Genomic DNA, 23,918 nt, shown 5'->3' on the forward strand with positions numbered 1-23,918 from the left:
TAGATCGAAGTTTCAAAGAATCTGCTAAAGAGACATGCTTCTAAACAATTTTATTGTTTATTCGTTTAAACAGATCTTTATTGAAATAATTATTTTATTATAATTATCTCTTTCTGCAGCGTATTATTTATATTGAAATCCAATAATTCTAAATTGACACTTTCTAATTAGCCAACATGGCGAGCAAGCTCGATCTTGAAGTTGAATAGAATAGAAATACATACTAAAAGGAAAAATAAATACAATTATAATAAATAGCCTAATGCATAATTTTCCCCCTAAACTTTGTGGGGGTTCTATTGTGACCTTGAACTAACAAATTTCTTAGTAACCATATCCCTCACCACGTAGATTAAAGAGAGTGTGTATTCAATCACGTTTGGGAGTGAACATTGATTTTATCTGCCAAGTGTGTGTTTAATGTGGCTTCTCAATGTCGTTAGATCAAAATTTTCTCTATGAGATATAAGCCTTGTATGTAAACTCTCAAAGCCCAAAAGAGAACCATTAACGCCAAGAACATAAGCAGGAGCAGGATTGACTAACGAAAAAGACAGAGTGAAGATTCTGACGATGATGTCGAAGATGACGGTATGACTGTGTTCTAACTAAGAATCAATCTAAAACCTAGCAATTGGACTGAATTGTTTCAAAGAGTCTCATTCCTCTTTCTTTTTTGTCAACTCAGTTGAAATGAAAACTTCTCAGGAGGTCACCCATCCTAGGATTTCTGTTAAGCGAATACGTTCAACCCTAGAGTTCTGCTAACTCTCTAGGCCATTTCACCAAAAGACACTTCTGATGATTAGTTTTCCCCTTTTTGATATATGACTTGATTTATTCTTGTGTCTTGCATTCTTCTACCCATAGTTAGCCTACCATTCTAAATTCTAGCCATAAGCTTTACTCTATCCGCCCTTTTAGGATCGCTTTATTGGGTCGAAATATCACAAAAAAACGAGCGGATTAATAAAAACAGATACGTTCCTCGATTAATATTATTTTATTTTTATTTTTTTTTCCAATCATCATTTTGTTAACTTTACTTTTATGTTTTTTATCCGGTCATTATTTTTGCTCCACGTGGATTACATGTGTTATTGCTTAGTCCATGTCATCATGTGTGCGTTTCACATCTGTTTTTTACATTTTGGCGATAGATATCATTATTGAAAGATTTGTTAATATAGGTCCGCCCCGTAAAATTCAGGGGCACGAGGAGAAACAGGGATAATTCTAAGGGCAAAATTATGCACCAATGACAAACCATACGGACCTTGAAATGTAAGAAAAATATTAGGTCAAAGCAATTAAGAAGTGGATAATACAAAAGAGAAGGCGAGTTGTAATGTATTCGAGGTATTGATTAACCGCTCTCATGAAATAATTTGGAAAGCAGATATACAGACTCCCTTCAGACGGTTTTATTGTTTTTTTTTTTTTTTTTTTTTCATGCAAATGGAGAAAAAAGCAGAAGCTGAGGGAAATACCTCGCTGTTCCCTTTATTTGCTGTTTCAGCCGTCACACAGCAAAGCACCATAATCACCTCCACCACCTCCACCGTCGCTCCGCCGCCTGAATGGCTTTGCAACACCAGTTTTTCTGCCAATCTATCCGTCATAGACGCCGCGGTTTCCTCCCTTCAGAATGACCAACCCCCAGCAGAGTCGGACCATGAAGAAGACGACTCCAATCAACTGAAGCCGCCGCCACCTTCAGCTGCTGCCTATGAGTTACTCGAAGAAGAAGATGGATATTCTGATTCTGATGTTCACAGTGGTAATGAGAGAACGAAGAAGAACAAGAAGAAAAAAAAGAAAAAGAGAAGTAGAGATGAATATAATTTCAGAAAGTCTGATGCTAGGGTTTGGGCTGATTCTCATATCAAACCTCCTAAGGATTATTACTTTGATTCTCATGGAGATGCTGATAATTTGCTTTATGGCTCTCTTTACAGGTAACTAGTTTTCTCCCTTAGTATGTCTAGTAGTTATGTAAGTAGTTCCAATATGATTAGTTGAGTGGACTTGTTTGTTTTCTTCAGTTTCAATTAATGGTAATAAACCCTAGACTCTTTCTCACGTCTGTTTTAGTTACAATGCAAATGCTCATTATTGTCTCTGTTTTAGAATTCACAATATTCCTTGAAATTGAATACAATGCAGAATGGATATTCCCCGCCACAAAACTTACAATCCTTCAAAGCTATCTTTCCTGAATTTTCATGGTCTGTATCGGTTGAATCAGAGTACTCCTACGTTGGATATAGATGGTGATGCTGATGCATTAGATGTTAAACTGAGGTCAAATGGTCGCTATTGGTCTGCCAAGTATGCAGCTGTGGAATGCCAAAAGAATTTGAAGCGCCTTCGGCTTCTTGCACCCAAGCAGCATGTTCCCATTGTTTCAGATGATTTCATTCCATTTGTAGACAAACAAATGTCTCAAGAAGATGTTAGTCATCATTCAGTCTCAAGTGCTTCACTTGTTGAGGAATCTTGGGAAGATGAGTTGCTACGTAAGACACGGGAATTTAACCAATTAACCAGGGAACGCCCTCATGACGAAAAAGTGTGGCTAGATTTTGCGGAGTTTCAAGACAGGGTTGCAAATATGCAATCCCATAAAGGCGCTCGCCTTCAGATTCTTGAGAAGAAGATCAGCATATTGGAAAAAGCCGTTGAGCTTAATCCTTATAATGAGGAACTATTGATTTATCTTCTGAAAGCATATCAGAGCAGAGACAGCACTGATGTGCTGATTGGACTATGGGAAAAGGTACTGATGAGTCATTCAGGGAGTTCCAAGTTGTGGAAAGAGTATTTGCGTGTTGTTCAAGGGGACTTCTCCAGATTCAAGGTTTCAGACATGAGAAAAATTTATGCACATGCGATCCAAGCTCTATCCACTGCATCCAGCAAGCAGTTTAGGCAGGTTCTAATTTAGTATATCTTGTTTCTGCTGACATATTGCAGATTATTTAAGTTTCATATTTCCATTAGCTTAACATTTATCTACATTCTTATGTGTCATTTCGGAGGACATCTTTCATATCAAAGTATTTGCATCTGGTTGTCCTCTGAATTTTAAGACTCAGAAAAAACAACTTTTGAAATCCAATCACCTTGTGCATATGGTTTTATCATTTAAACTTCCAAAATAAGATATTTGTTGGAAGATCTATAAATTATATTGGCATTATGAGACATGGTATGATGAACTTTAGTTGTTATTGCAAATTGAATCACATGCTTTAAAATGTTGCAGTACCGACTATAATCTCAGTTTGGATTTCAATATTCACTCCTGCTGAAGTTTCTTTTTCAAATTACTCAAATCAATTTTTTTATTTGAGAACATTGGTTTAGGATTTTTAAGTATCCATCAAATTACTTTGATTTACTATTGCGAAAATGTCTTCCAGAAATCATCATTATTGTTATAACATAGGTCAACTATTTTGCAAATCATCATTTAGCTATTTCACTTATTTTTCTCGTAGCTGGTCATGTATATAGAACTAATAAAAGATCTTTTAGGAGAACATATTCCTCCGAAATGGTGATTGGGGATTGGAAATAAGTTCTTTAAGAAACGTCCAGCAATTTGCTAAGTTATTCAGATAAATTTTAGATTTAAGATTAAATCTTTCTAAATGCAATCTACATATCAATAATATTTTTAAAAAGCAAAAAGAAAAACTTTTTTTACTTGATCAGAGTGTCCTTTATATCCCTTATTCTATAGGTTTTATATCAAAATTGCTGAGAATTGGAGAAAATTAAAATTTAGTTGGATTGCAATGATTTATATAATTCAGGGTTGATGTTGTCACGATTTGAAGTATGAGGTTCAATTTGCAATAACTCCCAAGGTTTGCAGTGTTGAATGTAAATATCCCTTTATTTTTATCTTTGGAAGTTTCAGAAAAATCAAATGGTCCTTCATTTATCTGACATGGTTTATATTATACATTTTTTTTAATATCTTCTTTAAAAAATTTTTTAATGCAGGTTTATCAAAATACAAAGCCTTCTTCTGTGGATCCTGCTATAGTTCAGCTAGAACTTGGTCTGGTTGATGTATTTCTTAGTCTTTGTAGGTTTGAATGGCAGGCTGGATATCAGGAGTTGGCAACTGCTTTATTTCAGGCTGAGATTGAATTTAGCTTGTTTTGCCCTTCATTGTTCTTAAGTGAGCATAGTAAACTGCGACTATTTGAGCACTTCTGGAATGGAAACGGTCCGAGAGTAGGAGAAGAAGGGGCCATTGGTTGGTCCTCATGGTTGGAGAAAGAGGAGGACAATAGGCAGAGGGCTATGAAAGAGGAGGCTTTGCTTGATGATGAAAAAGGTGGTTGGACTGGCTGGTCTGAACCATTATCCAAATTTGGGAACGAAAAAAATCCAGAAAATGTAAGCAGCAACAACTTAGCCTCTCACGACTTACAAGAGAACTATGAGAATGAAGATATCAAGCAGGAAGATGATACTGAAGCATTGCTGAAGCAGCTTGGTATTGATGTCGAAGCTGGGCCTAGCAGTGAGGTTAATGACACTTCAACATGGATTAGATGGTCTGAAGAAGAATCATTACGAGATCATGAACAATGGATGCCTGTTCATGGAAAATCTGGTCCTCTCTCTTTCTCAATCTCATTGTTTGTGTATATTTAGCATATGTAGTTAAAAGTTGTGAATTTTTAATTATAGTGTACATGCTCAGCAATTTTCTTTCGATGATTACTCATGTAGCTTAAAAAAATTTACTAAACAGATGGGATTTACCAGAGTGTTGGGACACCAGATAAAGAAGCTGATGAACAATATTTGGGGGTTATATTATTTGAAGATGTCAGTGAATACCTATTTTCGTTAAGCTCGGCAGAGGCTCGCTTTTCTCTAATATCCCAGTTTATTGAATTCTTTGGCATGGACATGTCCAAATGGTAATCTTTTTGAATAAATTTCTACCCAGATTATCTTTCTGTGCTGCAATATTCTTTTTCTATTTTCTTATTAAAAGAAAAACATGTTGTATGGAATTATAGCATGTGGAATTATAATTATGTGAAAAAACGTCGTCATTTTTTTAGGTTTCTTATGTTTTCCTTTTGAATTTGAAGTTTATTTCAGGCCGAGATTGAATTCAATTATAGCATATGGAATTATATTTATGTAGCACATCTCTTGTTAGCCTTTCTCAGCGGGGTTCAAATGTCAACCATGCATTTTCTAGGACACGTGGAGCCTTATTATTTACTGCTAACCAAAGTAACATCTGTAATTACCTTGCTAAATTGTAACATTAATTCTCTCTCTAAAAATAGCTCTACCATAGTTCATTTAGATCTTTGGCTCATTGTCTGACTTAACATAATCTCTCTCTTGTTGAGAATTGAAATTATATTTAAGTTGCTTTCATGGTTTCAAATAACGTTTGTTACTTACTGTGATGACTATTATTTGACAGATTTTGAATGCCCTGTTGCACTTATGAAACTTTTGTTGTTGGGTTAAATGGTTCCAACACACTAGGTTATCATAATAAGCGCCTCCCTTGACTCACATTATTGTTCAAGCCAGTTTTGATTTAATAAGGAAAGGCGCATGATCTAATGTGATGTTTCATCGAATCCAACCAAATCATGCTTCCTACTTTTGGTTTGCTTTGAATAAACTGATGATCTAGATATTTAAGTTTGAGAAATAAGAGAGGAGTTTGAAGCTTTTGCTTGATTATTCCTTCAAGCACATTAGGTTTAAATATACCAAGGATTAATACAAAAATGGTAATTGGATCCTAGCTATAATTATATAGGATATTCTACAATATTTACAAAATATTCTCACATATCTACAATATATTCTAACAAAGTACATGTTGTCTTTTTGGTTTGAGTGTAACTATGATCAAAACATGATATGCATAGTCTAAATGTTGTATTGTCACCTGTTATCTGGAGCAATGAACTTGTTTGACTGTTGATGGATTTTTTATCCAGTTTATTTTTAGAAAGGAAAAGAGTGAGTTATGAATACGATGTGCTTTATAAACATGTGAATGCTTGTTGGCTATTTATTACTGTTTGCTTGACTGTTGTGATCAACATGGTCTTTGTGCATGATTCTAGTTCTTGCTGTTGTCTATTGAATGAATTTTTTTTTTTTTTTTGAAGGATTTGCACAAACAATTTGAGTTGGACTGAGAAAATCTTTAGCCTAGAGGTTTTACCAGATTCTATAGCACAGAATTTGAGCTTAACTGGTAATGGTTTGGTCTTCCTGTTGGGCAACACCGGTGACAATTCTAAGCGAGTTGATGTCATGAAGTTTGTTCGTAATGCTATTTTACTTTGTTTAACTGCTTTTCCACGTAATCACATATTGGAAGAAGCTGCTCTTGTTGCTGAAGAGTTATCTAATGCAAGAATGGATTCTTCTACTCCGTGTCGGACCCTGGCTAAGTCGCTCTTAAAAAATGATAGACAGGTATTTTTTGCTGTGTTTTACTTGTATTGGGACAAGATTTGTATTCAATTTTCATGTTTGCAATTTTGTTTCCTTTAAATCAAAATTTTCTGTGTTTTCTGTCTTCTAAGTGCTAATAGGGAACCAAGTAAGTAACATAACCTGAGTGTTGCTTTTACTATATTAATGATATGTAAATTGAAGCAAAAACTGTTCCCATATTAACAAGTGTTCCATTGTGGTTCACTTGAGTCTAAATTTTGAAAGGATGTGAATATATTATTGATGAATACTCCATGTAATAACCATGATTTTTGGAATGCATTTCAATCCAAGTCTAAAATAATTTTTTAATTTCAGCATGTGCATCTCATGAATCTATTTCTTTCTTAACCGTTGAATATTTTGTTGTTATAAGTATACATGAACATTAAGCATTATACCGTTAACATTTACAACATATGTTCTTGCTATTTGTACATGTGATCCCTTGTGATTTTTAACTCGAATATATTTGTTATTATAAGATTCATAAAACATCATATCTATTTCTTTGATTTCCTAGTTCTTTTGGTTCCTTTGGTCCTTGTCCAATTTAGTTCATCCTCATTCAAGGATTTGGAGAATTTATACTATAAATTCAAATCTGAACTAACATTTATTTTTCCTGTGTTTATTTGATTTACTTTAATGCTTATAATTTAATATAAATTCAAATATTTTAAACTAGCTAGTCTCTGTGGATGTCTGTGTATAAGATTTATGTGTAGCATATATATAAACAATTTGTAAATATACACTTATACATAAACTGTAAGAGTATACATTAAATATTTAGAATTGTATATGAATATATCTAGTTCATTATGTAGCATATATATAAACAATATATAAATTTACACTTATACATAAACTGTGAGAGTATATATTAAATATTTAGAATTGTATATAAATATATCTAGTTCATTGTATTGTTATATCATATTCTTAAAACGCACATATAATAGGTTATTCTTGAATTCAGTATAGTTCTCGGTCTGGTTGCTACTAAAGATCCATAATCATACTATAATAATAAATTACATTCAATCTAATTCAGTTCAGTTCCTAAAATATTTGGTTATGGTACTTTTCAGTTTGGTTTTTTGTTCAATTTGAGAGTGCCAAGATTCATGCACAAACCTAAATATTTGGCAATCATTTATAGTTTTAATTAATTAAGATCAATTAAAACTTATTTTTAAAGTAAGTTTTCAATTAAAGACTCTGTATTATAAAATGTATATAATCTACTTTAAGCATAAAGCAAAAAACAACTATATTCATCTAATGAAGAATGGACCATTAATCACTAGTTAGAAGAATAAATAAATTAAGTCATTTTCATTAAACTAAATCCACTTCTTCACTACAGTCATACAAATGAATGAAATATGTTTACTAATAATGTTGTATGTTGTGTATTAATCATATGTACAAATATATTAATCCAAGTGCAATGAAATTAAAAAAAAAAAATTATGTGCAAGCTGATGCTGGTGAGCAAGATCAGCAGAGGTGTATCAACCCCTTTGGCCAGAGAAGACCAGTCTCATGAATCGGCTGCAAATGATAACTTTAAATGGAGATAATGAAAATATTCTACTTAAGTTAAGCAAAAAAAGGATAAAAGAGAAAGAAATACAGAATCCTGGTGATGCAGGAGCAATCCTAGTCCTAATTGGATTCCTAGCACAACTAGGATTTTATTTAATTTACTGTTTTATTTCAGATTTGCATTAGTTTTCCGTTTCCTTATTTGATTAGGATTTACTATTTTATCATTGAATAGGAATAGAGTTTTAATTCTTTCTTTAATTAGGATTCCTAGTCTAGTTAGGATTTATCACTATAAATAGCCAGCACTAGTAGCATTGTAAATCATCTTATTTTCCTCATAATTTTAATTCAAAGGTTATAAACCTAATTATTTACTGTTCCACCTACAATCAACCCTATTCTAGCTTACTTGTTAAAAACTGACTGCCCTACATCTTCCCCCTGCGTCAACTGGTATCAGAGCACAAAAAACAGATCCTAGGATTCTTTTTTTTGTCTGAATTTAACCATGGTTGGAAGAGGCAGAGGAAGAGGCAATCAGCCCCAACAAGATGAAATAGCTGAGAAGCGGCGAATGATTGAGGATTTGACCCGGGCTGCACAAGCCTTGCAGCGTCAGGAACCCGTGGAAGCCCGAATGGAGATTCCGGAAGGCAACTACCAAAACCTTGATTTTCAAGAAGCTCTTGAGAGTGAAGAGGAAGTCGAGGACGTAAACCCCTTTCATGAAGCTGGACCTGCAAACCCAGCAGCACGAGGCAGATTGGAAGAGCGTTTACTTCATGCTCTGGATTTAAATAGTGGAGTTAAAATTGAAGTCGCTGATTTTCATGGGAAATCGCATGCCGAAGACTATTTAGATTGAGAAACTAGTTTAGAAAATTATTTTGAATGGAAACCAATGGTTGAAACCCGAAAAGTGCTTTTTGTAAAGCTTAAATTAAAGAGTACTGCACTTCAATGGTTGAAGAGAGTTGAGGAGCAGCGTGCACGACAAGGAAAGCTTAAAATCAGCACGTGGGAGTACATGAAAACTGAGCTAAGGAAGCAATTTTTAGCAGCTGATTACGCAATGGAACTATATGAAAGGTTCCACTGCTTGAAACAAAATAGCATGTCTGTTGAAGAGACACTGCAGAATTTAATAATTTGTCCATTCGAGTTGGAATATCTGAAAGTAATGAACAAATTACCTCTCGCTACCTTGCTGGTTTGAATCAGTCCCTTAGAGATGAAATGGGCATAGTCCGATTACACAATCTTGAAGATGCTCGCCAATATGCCTTAGCAGCTGAAAAGCGAGTTTCTCGTTACGGTGCTAGAAGGCCCATAAACAGAAGCAATTTGCAAAACAATTTCGGACCTGCAAGAGGGATTCAAACAACTCAACGAAGCGGGAAAGAGGCTGCTGCTACTAATAAATACAATGAAGAGACAGCCTGTGTTGATGGGAACGGTAAAGGGAAAGTTATAGTACCTTATGGTGGACAAAACAATTCTGGTTCGTCTACAAGGAGAGGCAACAATTCTCAAGTTCGTTGTTTTACTTGTGGAGAAAAGGGACATACTTCATTCATCTGTCCACAAAGGAGGGTGAATTTAGCCGAGTGTGATGAAGACCAAGGCCCTATTTTTGATGAATATGATGAGGAAGTAGAAGAAATTGATGTTCACCCAGCTCAAGGTGAGTCTTTAGTTGTTCGAACAGTCATGACAGCCATGAACAAAGAAGGAAAAGAAGATTGGAGGAGGCGTAGCATTTTCCGTACACGTGTTATTTGTGAAGGCAAAGTGTGTGATTTAGTCATTGATGGAGGAAGTATGGAAAATATAATATCAAAGGAGGCTGTAGAAAAATTAAAGCTTCCTACAACAAAACATCCTCATCCATACATAGTAGGTTGGTTGAAGAAAGGACATGAGATACCAGTAACATCTCAATGCTTAGTGCAATTCACAATGGGAGATGACTTCGCAGATGAAGCACTATGTGATGTAGTACCAATGGATGTTGGGCATATTCTAGTGGGACGACCTTGGTTGTATGATCATGCTATGGACCACAAGACAAGGCCTAATACTTATTTGTTCTACAAGGACAACAAGAAGTACACTTTGCATCCTCTCAAGGAAGAAACAAGGCAAACAGCAAATAAAGGAGCTGCAACTAGTAAATTAAATGGGCGTGTAAGTGTTAAAGAATTTGCAGCTGCGCATAGTGAGGTGGGAGTCACGTATGCCTTAGTGAGCAAACTAATAGGAGCTGACCAGGTTGAAAAATCAGTTGAATATTCCTTTGAAATTCAACGATTATTGCAAGAATTCAAGGAGCTGATTAGTGAAGATGTACCGAAAAGCTTGCCACCATTAAGAAGCATCCAACATGCTATTGATTTGGTACCAGGAGCAGCTTTACCAAATCTGCCTGCATACCGAATGCCTCCTTTATAGCGGGCTGAAATAGAAAGACAGGTTAAGGAATTATTGGAAAAAGGTCTGGTGCGTGAAAGTAAAAGTCCATGTGCCTGCCCAGCCTTATTAACACCAAAGAAAGACGGTTCTTGGAGAATGTGTGTAGATAGTCGTGCTATAAACAAGATTACAATCAAATATCGCTTTCCAATACCAAGATTGTAGGATATGCTTGATCAACTAGCGGGTTCTAAAGTGTTCTCCAAAATTGACTTGAAAAGTGGATATCACCAAATTAGAATGAGGCATGGTGATGAATGGAAAACAGCTTTTAAGACACCGGATGGGTTATTTGAATGGTTAGTAATGCCATTTGGCCTTTCTAATGCACCAAGCACATTCATGAGAGTCATGACATATGTACTCAAACCTTTCTTGAATTCTTTCGTTGTGGTATATTTCGATGACATTTTGATTTATAGCCGCACCGAGGAAGATCATTTAAAACACTTGCGACAAGTGTTAGAAGTACTTCGTCAAGAGCAGCTGCACATAAACCTAAAAAAATGCAGTTTCCTGCAACCAGAAGTGGTATTCCTAGGATACATTGTGTCCGCTGAAGGATTAAAACCAGATCCAGAAAAGGTTCGTGCAATTACCGAATGGCCAGCACCACAATCCATCAAAGAAGTTAGAAGCTTTCATGGTTTGGCCTCTTTCTATAGGAGATTTATCCAAAATTTCTGCTCAATTATGAGTCCTATAATTGAATCTATGAAAGAAGAAAAGTTTGAGTGGACAAATTCTGCACAAAAGGCATTTGAAAGAATCAAGTTTTTGATGACTAGAGCACCTGTTCTTGCACTTCCAGATTTTGAGAAATTATTTATTGTCGAATGTGATGCTTCACATGAAGGGATTGGAGCTGTTCTTAGCCAAGAGGGCAGACCTCTTGAGGTTTTTAGTGAAAAGTTGTCTGAAGCTAAGAAGCGTTACTCAACTTATGATCTAGAGTTCTATGCCTTGGTAAGAGCTATTCGACATTGGCAACATTACTTAGCTTATCGTGAGTTTGTGGTTTTTTCTGATCATCAGGCCTTGAGGTATCTAAAATCTCAGAATAAACTCAACAATCGACATGCTAAGTGGAGTTCTTTCCTTGATGAATTTAATTTCTCACTAAAGTATAAATCCAGTCAATCTAATATTGTGGCTGATGCATTGAGTAGAAGATCCCTAATTTTGTCAATTTTGAGCACTCAAATTACTGGTTTTGAAGAACTGAAAAACCAATATGATTCAGATTCATATTTTGGCAAGATAAAGGTTGATTTACTACATTCTTCAGAAGCTGAAAGTCTGCCATACCGATTGCAAGATGGTTATTTATTCAAAGGGAATAAGCTATGCATTCCTGAAGGATCTTTAAGGGAACAAATCATTAGAGAACTTCATGGAAGTGGTTTGGGAGGACACTTTGGTAGAGACAAGACTTTTGCGATTGTTTCGGACCGTTATTATTGGCCAAAGATGGAAAAAGATGTGAGAAAATTGGTGGAAAGATGTGAGAAAATTGGTGGAACGATGTCCAACCTGTTTACTCGGAAAGGGAAGCACGCAAAATATAGGATTATATACTCCTTTACCCGAGCCTTGGGTTCACTTGAGTATGGATTTTGTTTTGGGACTTCCAAAGACAGCAAAGGGATTTGATTCTATATTTGTTGTAGTGGATCGTTTCTCTAAAATGGCTCATTTTATCCCATGTTTCAAGACTTTTAATGCAGTTCATATTGCTGAGTTATTTCAAGAGATCGTGAGACTACATGGTGTTCCAACTTCTATTGTTTCTAATAGAGATGTAAAGTTTATGGGGCACTTTTGGAGGACTTTATGGAGAAAATTTGGAACTGAATTGAAATATTCCAGTACTTGCCATTCGCAAACAGACGGTCAGACGGAAGTTGTCAATCGTAGTTTGGGAAATCTATTAAGATGTCTCGTTGGGAGCAATACAAAGACATGGGATCTAGTTATTCCCCAAGCTGAATTCGCATATAACAACTCAGTCAATCGAAGTATTAAGAAGACTCCTTTTGAGGCTGCTTATGGACTTAAACCTCAGAATGTACTCGATTTGGTGCCCTTGCCCCAAGAGGCTAGAGTAAGTGCTGAAGGGGAATTGTTTGCTGATCACATCAGGAAAATTCATATAGAGGTAAAAGCTGCCTTAAAAGACAGCAATGCATCATATGCCTATACAGCCAACCAGCATCGGCGCGTACAAGAATTTGAAGAAGGCGATCAGGTTCTCGTCCACTTAAGACAAGAACGTTTCCCTAAAGGAACTTATCATAAGCTGAAATCTAGAAGGTTTGGACCTTGTAAGGTGTTGAAGAAGATCAGTTCCAATGCCTATGTAATTGATCTTCCATCTGATTTACAAATCAGCCCAATTTTTAATGTTTCAGACTTGTATCCTTTTCATGGATTTGATGGAGTGCCATCCTCCATTTAAGCACAAGTACAAGAGCTGCCAATTGCAAAGGCTGATGTTATTGAGGAAGTGTTGGATGTCAAGGAAGCTCGTTCTAGGCGTGGCAACCAATATAGACGATTTTTAGTTAAGTGGTTTGGAAAACCAGCAAGTGAAAGTACATGGATTTCTGAAGAAGAGCTAAAGCAAGTTGATCCAGCCATATATGCGGAATATATCAAGGCTTACTCGTCGGAGCCGAGTCTTTTTCAAACCCGGGGAGAATGATGCAAGAGCAATCCTAGTCCTAATTGGATTCCTAGCACAACTAGGATTTTATTTAATTTACTGTTTTATTTCAGATTTGCATTAGTTTTCCGTTTCCTTATTTGATTAGGATTTACTATTTTATCATTGAATAGGAATAGAGTTTTAATTCTTTCTTTAATTAGGATTCCTAGTCTAGTTAGGATTTATCACTATAAATAGACAGCACTAGTAGCATTGTAAATCATCTTATTTTCCTCATAATTTTAATTCAAAGGTTATAAACCTAATTATTTACTGTTCCACCTACAATCAACCCTATTCTAGCTTACTTGTTAAAAACTGACAGCCCTACATCTTCCCCCTGCGTCACCTGGAGTCTGCTCTGAGACTATTGCAGGACTTGCACATTTCTGTAGATATTGCTGACACACTTTTTGTATGTATAGTCTTCATGTGGTTTGAGTTTCTAATAAGGAGAAGAATGGGATGCTGTGAAAGGATAATATATGTTGCTCTTGTGGGCACATCCCTCACTCTTCATGCTATCAATAGCTATCATAGAAAGGTATGCATCAGGTTTACGGTTTACCTGATAATTGATCATAAGTCCGATTTAGGCTGTTGAATAATAATTGAGATTATATACTGTAACATGCTTCAAAGAAAATATATAATTTCTGAACTTTTGTTAGAAAGCATATTGGATGTTCTTGGACTTTTTAATAGAGGAGAAAAAAAGATATGATTTTGATCTATTTTGTTATTGTCCTAGGATTTGTTGCTGTGTGGAGTTTATGCAAAAAGGGAAGCTGCTTCTGGTAATATTGATCACGCTAGAAGAGTTTTTGACATGGCATTATCATCAATTGAAGGGCTTCCATTGGTAAATCTCCATATTTTGTTAAAATTTATTTTCCATTGCATTAATTTAAGTTCTGAACTGTGATGGGACCGAGGGTACAATGTTTTTGCAATTTTGCTTCTGTTGTTTATCTTCATATGAGATGTGATTTGCCTTTATATGGATTTTATTTTGGATTGAATACCAATTATTGGCTAAACTCAAGAACAAAAGATTTCTTTCAGCTACAACATTGATGTGGACAAGGAAATCAAGAAAACTAAAATTAATGACTTGAGAATTTCAGAATTATGGTCCAAATTTTATGTAGGATTTATTACATACATCATGGCATATTTCTATTCCTTTTAGATTCTTATTTTTTTGCTTCCTAAGTAATTAGTTCCTAATCCACCACTTTAGATCCAAGGAGCAACTTTGTAATTTTAGCTTTGCTGGAAAGCTATCCCTAATTCTAGGAGTAATTGCATTTAGTTTAAGCCTTGCTTTAGAGTCCTTGTTGGCTTAGGGTAACAATATCGTTGTTAGTTTAAATTTAAATTGAGAATCCAACTCCGTGGAGGATTAGGACTTGGAATTCTTTTAGGGGGCAGCTGGTTATCAGAATTTAATGTTTCTGTGGAAAATTATTTTCCTAGGGAAGTAGATTTCCAGGAAAGTAATTACAGAAATGTTCAGTTATGTTGTTTGGATGACAATAAAAATTTCCTTAGAAGTAAGATAATTCTGTTTGATTAAACTATGGGAAAGTAATAGATAGTATAATATATTACATTATTACCCCTTAGTTTAAATATCTTTTATTTACTTAATCATGCAATGAAATTTCTATGATAACCAATTTAATATATTACATTATTACCCCTTGGTTTAAATATCTTTTATTTACTTAATCATGCAATGAAATTTCTATGATAACCAATTAACATGAAATATAAATATTGTTCAAAAAGTACTTAGTAAATATAACTTACTAATAGATCAATATGTATGATCTTATCTCCTAAAATAATAGTATGTAAAATATTATATTTGTCTACGTACTTTATAACAAAGGGTATCAATGCAATTATATTTTTTAAAACATTTTATTTTCTTTAGAAATTTGATTTTTCCATCACTTGAAATGAGAAAGTAGGGATGGTGCGCATATATTCAGCAATTGGATTTTCTTGGGAAAGTAGAATTCCTGTACCAATCAAACATTGGAATCTTACTTCCGCTTGAGATTCCAGCAACCAAATGCTCCCTTAGTTTAAAGGTTTAGGGTCAGTTTAGTTCTGTGGAAGCCTGTGCTTGTAATGCTTTATAATTAAGATTCAGCCAAAAAATCTCTGCAATTTATGCCATTATCTATTCATTGTGCGATTTAATACTAACGCTAGAAAAGTGTGATGCTAGTAGTTTATTTATTTATTTATTTTTGCATACTTTTCCTTTGTTTTCTCAAGAATTCACATGTCATATTAATTTTCAATTTCTTTAGCTTCTAAAAGTCCAAGTACTTATCCTATGTCGACCATTTTACTGTCAATATATTTTTTGGCATATGAAGTTGCTACTTAAATTTGGAAAGTAGCTTCTAACTTATTTACAGCTGTTTGTTAATTTACTTTATAGGAATCATATTTCTTATCAAATGACAAAATATATGTCTTTACAATAGCCTAATGACCAAAAAGAATTCAAACCTTTGCTCATTCTGCCAATTTATCAAAACTTTAAAATTTTGAAGTCAGGAGAAATTGATACAATCAAAAGATTAGAAAAAAAACTTGAAAAAAAAAATATTTGGATTGTTTTAGTAATTAGGCTTTTTTTTATCCAACTCTGTTTTATGATTATTGATAGTCTTTCTTTTATTGGCAAATTCTGAATTACTGAGGGTAGCGTTTGAGGCTAGGGATTTGAAGAAATCAAGCATTTTGTTGGGACCTGCTGTATTTATGGTAGTTTATTTAGTTATCCTGTTTGTGTGCAGCTAAGAAGGTAGAATCAGTTCCTTTGTTAGCGGGTATCAGTGGGTGGTTGTTAAGCATGTCTTTATTGTAGTAGATAGTTATTAATCTTTAGCTTGGCATTCAGTTGTTTAAAAGGCTATGCATTAACAAAAGATCCATGCAGGATTTTAAATAAAGGTTTAAGTTCCTAAAACCCAGAGATAATAGAATTCTCTCTTAACAAATAGTAAGGTTCCCTCTTAATGGCCTTATGGAAAAGGCACTAGTGCTAACAAATTCAGATTCATATCTTATATTTTTCTGTTTGCGTAACTGTATCAGAATACAGGAATGTAACAATTTGGTATCAAAGCCAATGGTTATTTCAGATCCACTATATAGATAATTTCAAGCTTTTCCGCCTGTGGTTGCTGGTTCATTACGCTGAAAAGTACCTGCACTTGAAGTTGCAAACTTCCTTCTCTTTTTCTTTATAAACTCTCAATTCTCATGCTAGTTCCCAAAATTGATTTTCCATGGAAACCCTTTCCCTTTCCTTTCTGCTTTCGCCTTCTCTGCATCTTCTTTTGCACCTATCCTCTTGATACATAGTTGTGAAGGCTTGAAACTGTTTCTGTAGGTCCTGCAAATCTGCCATGATCACTGGCTTTGATGCCAAACTGTCATGGTCCCACGTTTATGATCTAGTTAGGTGCTTGTTAACACAAAAATTATACTTAGCATATAGAAATTTGAATTTGTTAGTATTTCTGCCTTTTCACCTGTTAGTGCTCGCTTAAGGGCTGATTAAGAGAGAACCCTATGATCTCTTCGAACTTGTTTGAGAGAATGATCCGAGTTTTAGGAACTCAAATCTTTGTTTAAAATTCTGTTTACATCTTTCATTAATGCATAGCCTTTTAAACAACTGAATACAAAGCTAAAGATTAGTAACTCCCCACTACAATAAAGACTTGCGTAAGCACCACCCACTAACAAAGAAACTGATTCCACCTCCTTATGTATACATGAGAAAAACAGAATAACTAAATAAAATTACCCTAAATACAGCAGGTCCCTCACACATCGATAGGGTTTAAACCTCATATGTGGTCTTTTTCCTCTTGTATTTGCTTGCTTGATAACAGGATTTTAAATAATGGAACTGCAAGCAGTAAAGAAACTATGTTGTGGAATTGACATTAACAACAGAATGAGCTGCCACTTTTATGGGCTTTTTAATGCCATTAGGAAAATCACTCAAATAAAAAAAAAAAAAAGAGATTGTAAGTTAAAAACAAAAAAAGAACAAAATATTACAAGATATTAATTGAATAATAACCTGAAGGAATATTTTATAAACTTTCATTTCGTTTGTTGTCTTACTATTTCTAGGTGATTGGTGAATCACCAATAGATAAATGGAAAATGACGTAACAGTGGTGTAAAATCCCATTATGAAATTACCTTTATTTAAACCATGATTGGTAACACCAGACAATCTTAGGATGTCTGCATCATTTTCTTTATTTATTCATTATGGTTTTGCTTGGATTTTCAAGTCATAAGCCATAAATAGCATGCAAAAAGATCTGAAGGACAGAAAATCCGACCAAAACTAATAAAAATTTGGTTAACTGAGCAGTGAATGCTTAGAGGCTATTAATGCTATGAAACTTAATATCAACTTTTTAACATCTTAATTTCTGATATTATTTATATAGGAATTTGCAGTGGTGATCATGGCAGGGAGGTGCCAATGGTTTTGACAGTAGAAACAGTGTTAGCAATAACTCAATTGAACTAATAAATCTAATATCAATAAATTATTTCACATAATTAATTGACTTCTTTTGACTGTATGTTCAAATTAGTTATGTTGGTTAATATCTGATGTTGCCAAGCTTTACTTGATTGATATTTTGGTTTGCTTGGAGCTTCATACTAGAATTCTTTGGGCATCAATTCAGTGTTTCATAGGTAACAAACACCTAGGTTGAATGCATTACACAATCCAATACTACAAAGTTTTCTATAATTTTATTTATCAACTTTATTGGGAAGTAGCACTAAAAGCTTGCACATTTTGATTCATTTTACTATAAAGCTAAAATAAATACTCGAACAGTTAAAATATTAGTTCCTGTGGGACTTGGTCTTCAGATTAAAACTAGATCCCACTATTACTAATCATGACTGTGTTAATAAATTTAATACTTAAAGCATTGCGGCCAGGCTATTCCAGCCATACTCGAAACTATTAATTTCCTTGGGTAAACATATATGGCTATAATAAAGAACTAGAAAACTATTCAATGTTTTCCAAATAAGGTTTGTTTTAGTAAAAATTTGGACTGTAAGTTATCAACTCTTTATACTTGTTTTTCCTTGATCTTAGTGCTGTGTGCATCAGCTTTCATATGGTTAGGATGGTTGCTGTTGCAATATCATAGACATTTTACATTTCTTAATTTCTGGTTTATGTTCTCTTTCCCATTATATATTTGGTTTGCAGATTATAGTGATTCGTTCTTCTATCTTGCAAATACTTTCTAATTATCCTTAATGATCTTGCTTTTTAGCTGTAGCATTTTATTTTATTTTTCAATGTTCTGCTTGTATTTGTTGAGAATGGCTGATAATTGAATGTGTAGAAATTCAAAAATAGAATCTGTTAGTTTTACTTCACATCTGTTGGTGCTTGTTTCATCAGGATGTCATATTAATTTTTCTTTTTTTTTGTTTCATTGTGCAGCATTTACAATCTAATGCTTCCCTTTTATATTTCTGGTATGCTGAGGTAGAACTTACTAATAATTGTGGAGATACTCAAGAGTCCTCATCTCGCGCATTGCATATACTATCCTGCTTAGGAACTGGAGCAAAGTACCAGCCATTTGAACAGAAACCATCAAACATGCAATTGCTGAGAGCACATCAAGGATTTAAAGAAAAACTGAAGACAGTACAATCAGCATGGTCACATGGTTCTGTAGATGACCAGTCCGTTGCTCTAATTTGTTCGGCAGCTTTATTTGAAGAGTTGGCAACTTGGTGGACTGCAGGTATTGAAGTGTTAGATGAAGCTTTCGCTATGGTGCTTCCAGGTCCGTAAACAATTCTGTGCTTTTCGTTTTCTTTTGTTCTCTTGTACCTTTCACTTTATAGGTATTTCATGGTAAAATCTATATGTTTAGATTGAGTCAGTGAAATGATTATGGTGCCTACAGTTTAGGAGTCGTCATGTACTTCGTGATTCTGTAGAATTGTCTACCTCTCTTTATACAATTTATGTGACAAGGACACAAATGTGAACTCATGATATTGATTTAAGATATTCTGTATCTAGTTACAAAATAGAAGACATGATTATATTATTTAAAAAAATACAAAATGCAGTGGACCCCTATAAATATTATTGTAAGTAGGTTTTAGGTTTCTGAAAATCCGGCAATTTTGGTGACAATACAAGGAATCATTTGTTAATAATAATGTATTGGAGAGCATACACAATTAAAATGATGATCTGTAGGATTTGTTTTCCTGTATCATGAACACAAAGCATATGCTAAACTTGTATAATTTTTTTCTTCTCATTGACTCCAGAACATATGTCAAGTACAAGGATTTGAACCATTCATAAGCTTAGGTTGCCAAAAACCCATTTGAGTGGATGATAAGTTAAACAAGCTTCAGTTAAACTACAGTTAAACCACAACTATTAAAATTCCAACTTTTGTTTTACTCGGTCAGCATATTAACCTCTAAAGTCTGAAAGGAAGTTCTGATGCTGGCAGAGGCAGGCTATTAAAATGAGTCATTGATCCATGTCAATTGTTCTTCTGTTGTAACTCATTCGATGTTTCTAACCTGCAGAAAGGAGGCGACAAAGTTACCAACTTGAATTTTTGTTCACCTTTTATACGAGGATGCTTCTAAGACATCATACGCAATCAAACTCATCTAATCTTTGGGGTTCTACCTTGAAGGGGCTGCAAGTATATCCTTGCAGCTCTGAACTTTTCAAGGCCATAGTGGATATAACCCATCTTTATGCAACACCCAATAAATTGCGGCGGCTGTTTGATGATTACTGTAATAAGTGAGATCATCATTTATCTCTGTTTCTGCTTCCTTTTTTTTATTTTTTATTTTTTTTTTTTTTAAATTGGTTGTTTGCTGATTAATCTGAATGATAATGCTTTTGCTATTCTCAGGAAACCTTCTGTAATTGTTTGGATTTTTGCATTGTCATTTGAGATGAGCAGAGGAGGTTCCCATCACAGAATTCATGGGTTATTTGAAAGAGCATTAGCAAATGAGAGCTTGCGTAAATCAGTCATACTCTGGCGTATATACATAGCATATGAAATCAACATTGCACATGATCATTCTGCTGCTAGGCGCATTTTCTTCCGAGCCATTCATGCTTGTCCCTGGTAAGAGCTTGATGAGTTTATTAACACAGATATTTCTTACAATCAGAACTTACTAATTATCTAAGAAACCAGCTAATACTGCTATTATCTTGTTTGATTTTTGTTTATTCAAATTCAAATGGCAATTTCCTAAGAGTGACCTTTTGGTTTCTGATAAATTTTGGTGTTCTGATAATTGGAATTAAGGCTCCATTTGGTTAGCTCGTCTTTTTGCTTTTTGTTTTTCAGTTCCTATAATGTAATTTATATGAATTTTGATTTGAGTAAATAAGTGATAATGATTTTGCTTGATATTCAAGCAAATATTGATCTTGCAGGAAAGGACCAATTAGTACTATAAGGGATTGAATTTGGTTGTTCGTTAAACAGAACTTTTTTGCTGTAACAAAAAAAAAGAAAAAAAGAAAAAAAAGAAAAAAAGAAAAAAAGAAACCAAAGCTTTTTGGTTTTAAATACTGCCGTTTTTGGTTAACCAAACATTGCCTTTTCTTTTTCCCTTTTTTCTTCAAGTGGACAGAAGTGTAAACTAACCAAATGGAGCTTAATTTAACGCAATAAAATTTCTTCATCCAATATTTGCTGTTAAAATGCAGTTAAAAAAAAAAAGCTTTTCCTGAAATATAATTCTTGGAAATATTGTTGTCATTATCATCTCAGAAAATAACTAGTTTAAGTATTAATTGTGGAGCCAATCTTGTTTTTTCAACTGCTACTGCCAAATAGACATATAAGTAATAATTACTAAATCAGAAGCAAACTTCCTTCTAAAGAACAAAATTCTTGAGTAACCCCTAGTTACTGTAGCAGGAAGATAATAGGGAGTCACATGAAAATAAGAAAAAAAAAAGTAAAATACAAGAAATATGAATATCATAATCATGCTTCATTTGGGTTACAAAATAGGATTGAATAGGATTGGAATAGCTCTTCCACTGGGCATGAATGACATTTCTTCACTTATATGTGGATTTTTTTTTATTTTTTTAAAATTTTTGGAATAGGTAGTTTATGGTTTATAAAAGTGTTTTAAATTTTAACCAAGCTGACATTGTAGAACAGTTATTCTATGGAATAACTATAGTATTCTAATGCTATTCTGTGAATCAAGTAAAGTCTTGAGAGAAATAAAACAAAATCTCCTAAAATTCTTTTTACTGGTTGCATCATTCTCCCTTGTTGTAAGGAAACTTGTATGTGTTTTTGCAGTTATCAAGAAGGTTTCACACGTTATCTGCTCTATTATTATTATTATTATTATTATTTTTTTTTTTTTGGTCAAATTGACAGAAGTTGACGATTTGGCAGGTGGTTTTTGTTTCTTACCTTAACCTTACTGTTTTTGCCAACATTTTTAGGTCCAAAAAACTATGGCTTGATGGTTTTCTAAAACTGAGTTCCATACTATCTGCCAAGGAGTTGTCTGATCTCCAAGAAGTAATGCGGGATAAGGAGTTGAACCTCAGGACTGATATTTATGAGATTTTGTTGCAAGATGACCTTATATCATCATAATTGGAATGTGCTTGCTCATGGTTTTTGCCTTCTCTAGCAGCTGATTTTTGTAAAGTGTGTGCATATGTTCAACATGTTTAATACAACCTTACAATGTTTATTTTATTTTATTTTATTTTTTTTCCAATTACAATTCATAATTCTCTAAGAAAGTGAACTTTTAATTCAACTTATCATTGGAAATCATCTTTCTAGCATTAAAAATCATCGAATACACAACTATTGCAAGTCGTTTTGAGATTAAATTCATATTTAAGGTCAAATGACTCGAAGAAGCTTGAATTTTGGATTTTGATAATTTTCTACTTTTTCTGTGATATCTTTCCATTCTCTAATTTTTCAGCTTTTCTTTTCTTTTTCTTTTTTTCCCTTTTTCAGTTTTCTTGTTCTACCTTTTTCCTTTTCTGATCGATGAGACTCTTGTGCTTCGTGAATAGTCCTTCCTGTAGTTAATGACTAGACAAAGCTTCCATCATTCTAAGAGGAAGCTTGTTGATTCTAAGCTGAGATTTAGTGGAACTTCAAATTTCCCCCATTTCTGGAAATACATGTTTGAGAATTCAATGTCTAGATTTTTTTTATTTTTATTTCCTAAATTTTATCTTCAACCAAACACAAATGAAGAAAATTTCTTGCACGCTCTTTTTTTTATACGTTAAAAGAAACTGAAATGCAGTAAATCTTTATCTGGATCGATTTCCCTGAAAATGCAGTGAATTCATTCCCATTTCTGGATCGACTTCTCTGTAAAAATGAATGCCCTCTTCAGTTTTATTTTATTTTATTTTTTTTTTTATTAAGGTTCCGCTCAATAAAAGTTTGCTTGAGCTCATTCGATAAGCTTATTAAGCCAAGCTCGAGTTTTGCTCATTAACGATGAACCAAATTTATCGAGTCATGCTCGTAAGCTAGATTTATCAAGTCATGCTCACAAGCTAGATATCGAGCCGAGCTAAGCTCAGAAGATAAATTTTGAGCTCAAGCTTGAATTTGCCTCATATATGATTATTGAATTTGACTATTTTTAAATGAGTTGAGCTCGAACTTGAGTATATCCTTATCGAATTGAGCTCAAGTTCATTAGAACTTGGCCAACTCGGCTCTTTTAGAAATAGTTATCATTCAGGTGTTGATGGCTTGTAATATGTTAGGTATCCACAAAAATTGCCTACATATCCAAGCCTGTTTAAATAGAACATTTCCAAACATATCTCAAATTTATTTTAAATCTATTTATACCCATCCCAAATCTTTATATCTAAGTCTATTTAAATATAATGTATTCAATATATCTCAAATCTATTTATATCCATTCCAAATCCTTATTGATAGTTATAAAAATTAAAGAGTGTAGGAATACTATCAGATAGAATATGTCAAGTGTCCTTCCAAATGAAGTTAATAAGAGAGTTTTATAGCTAAGAATATACTACCTCCATTTCCATACTATTTATCACATTTGAGAAAACAATGTGTTCCAAAATACTTGTTATATATATGGTTTTAAGAAGTAATAAATATTTTTTTCGTGTTTATCTTTTGTATATGACCAATAATTATTACTTCAATTTAATAGTTTTTTTGAAGAATTAATATTAAATTAGGGGTAATATAGTTTATGTACTCAATAATTTATTGTAATTTAGACAAATTTAATATTTTTCTTAAAAAATGTAAAATTTCAAATATGACAAGTATATGAAATAGGGATAATAAATGTTAGACTTTAATTACCAAATATAGCCCTTAGGCTTTTATTACTAAATATAGCGGTTAGGTCATAAATATTAATTGATTATAGCCATTAGATTTTAATTACCGAACCGGAGACATGGGGAATAAATCTTCATAATCATATGCAACTGTCTAGGTGGAAAATCATTAAGTTCTTGGCCATTTATAGTTAGTTACTTGGTAATTACTCTTTAGTCATTGTC

General features: G+C 33.7%; 1 protein-coding gene across 1 annotated transcript; it reads left to right on the top strand.

Annotated features, from left to right (window-relative positions):
- Window positions 1-1,220: 1,220 nt before the first annotated feature.
- LOC105636390 (uncharacterized) lies at window positions 1,221-22,114 on the top strand. Its single transcript, XM_089724682.1, has 10 exons — window positions 1,221-1,958; window positions 2,167-2,935; window positions 4,015-4,636; window positions 4,778-4,949; window positions 6,180-6,492; window positions 14,001-14,111; window positions 18,786-19,137; window positions 19,907-20,132; window positions 20,248-20,469; window positions 21,825-22,114. Exons 1-10 carry the CDS (start codon window positions 1,453-1,455, stop codon window positions 21,979-21,981), a joined length of 3,450 nt encoding a protein of 1,149 aa, XP_089580808.1. The 5' UTR covers window positions 1,221-1,452; the 3' UTR covers window positions 21,982-22,114.
- Window positions 22,115-23,918: the final 1,804 nt, after the last annotated feature.

This window comes from Jatropha curcas, chromosome 8, assembly GCF_041381405.1.
Source record: "Jatropha curcas cultivar XTBG-Jc1 chromosome 8, XTBG_Jcur_1.0, whole genome shotgun sequence".
NCBI lineage: Eukaryota > Viridiplantae > Streptophyta > Magnoliopsida > Malpighiales > Euphorbiaceae > Jatropha > Jatropha curcas.

Excerpts from the sequence above, each read along its gene's own strand:
- LOC105636390 (XM_089724682.1), top strand. The coding sequence starts at position 1,453 with ATGCAAATGGAGAAAAAAGCAGAAGCTGAGGGAAATACCTCGCTGTTC. Across the intron at positions 1,959-2,166 it reads CTTTATGGCTCTCTTTACAG|AATGGATATTCCCCGCCACA; the intron begins GTAACTAGTTTT and ends AATACAATGCAG. Across the intron at positions 6,493-14,000 it reads TCTTAAAAAATGATAGACAG|GATTTGTTGCTGTGTGGAGT; the intron begins GTATTTTTTGCT and ends TTATTGTCCTAG.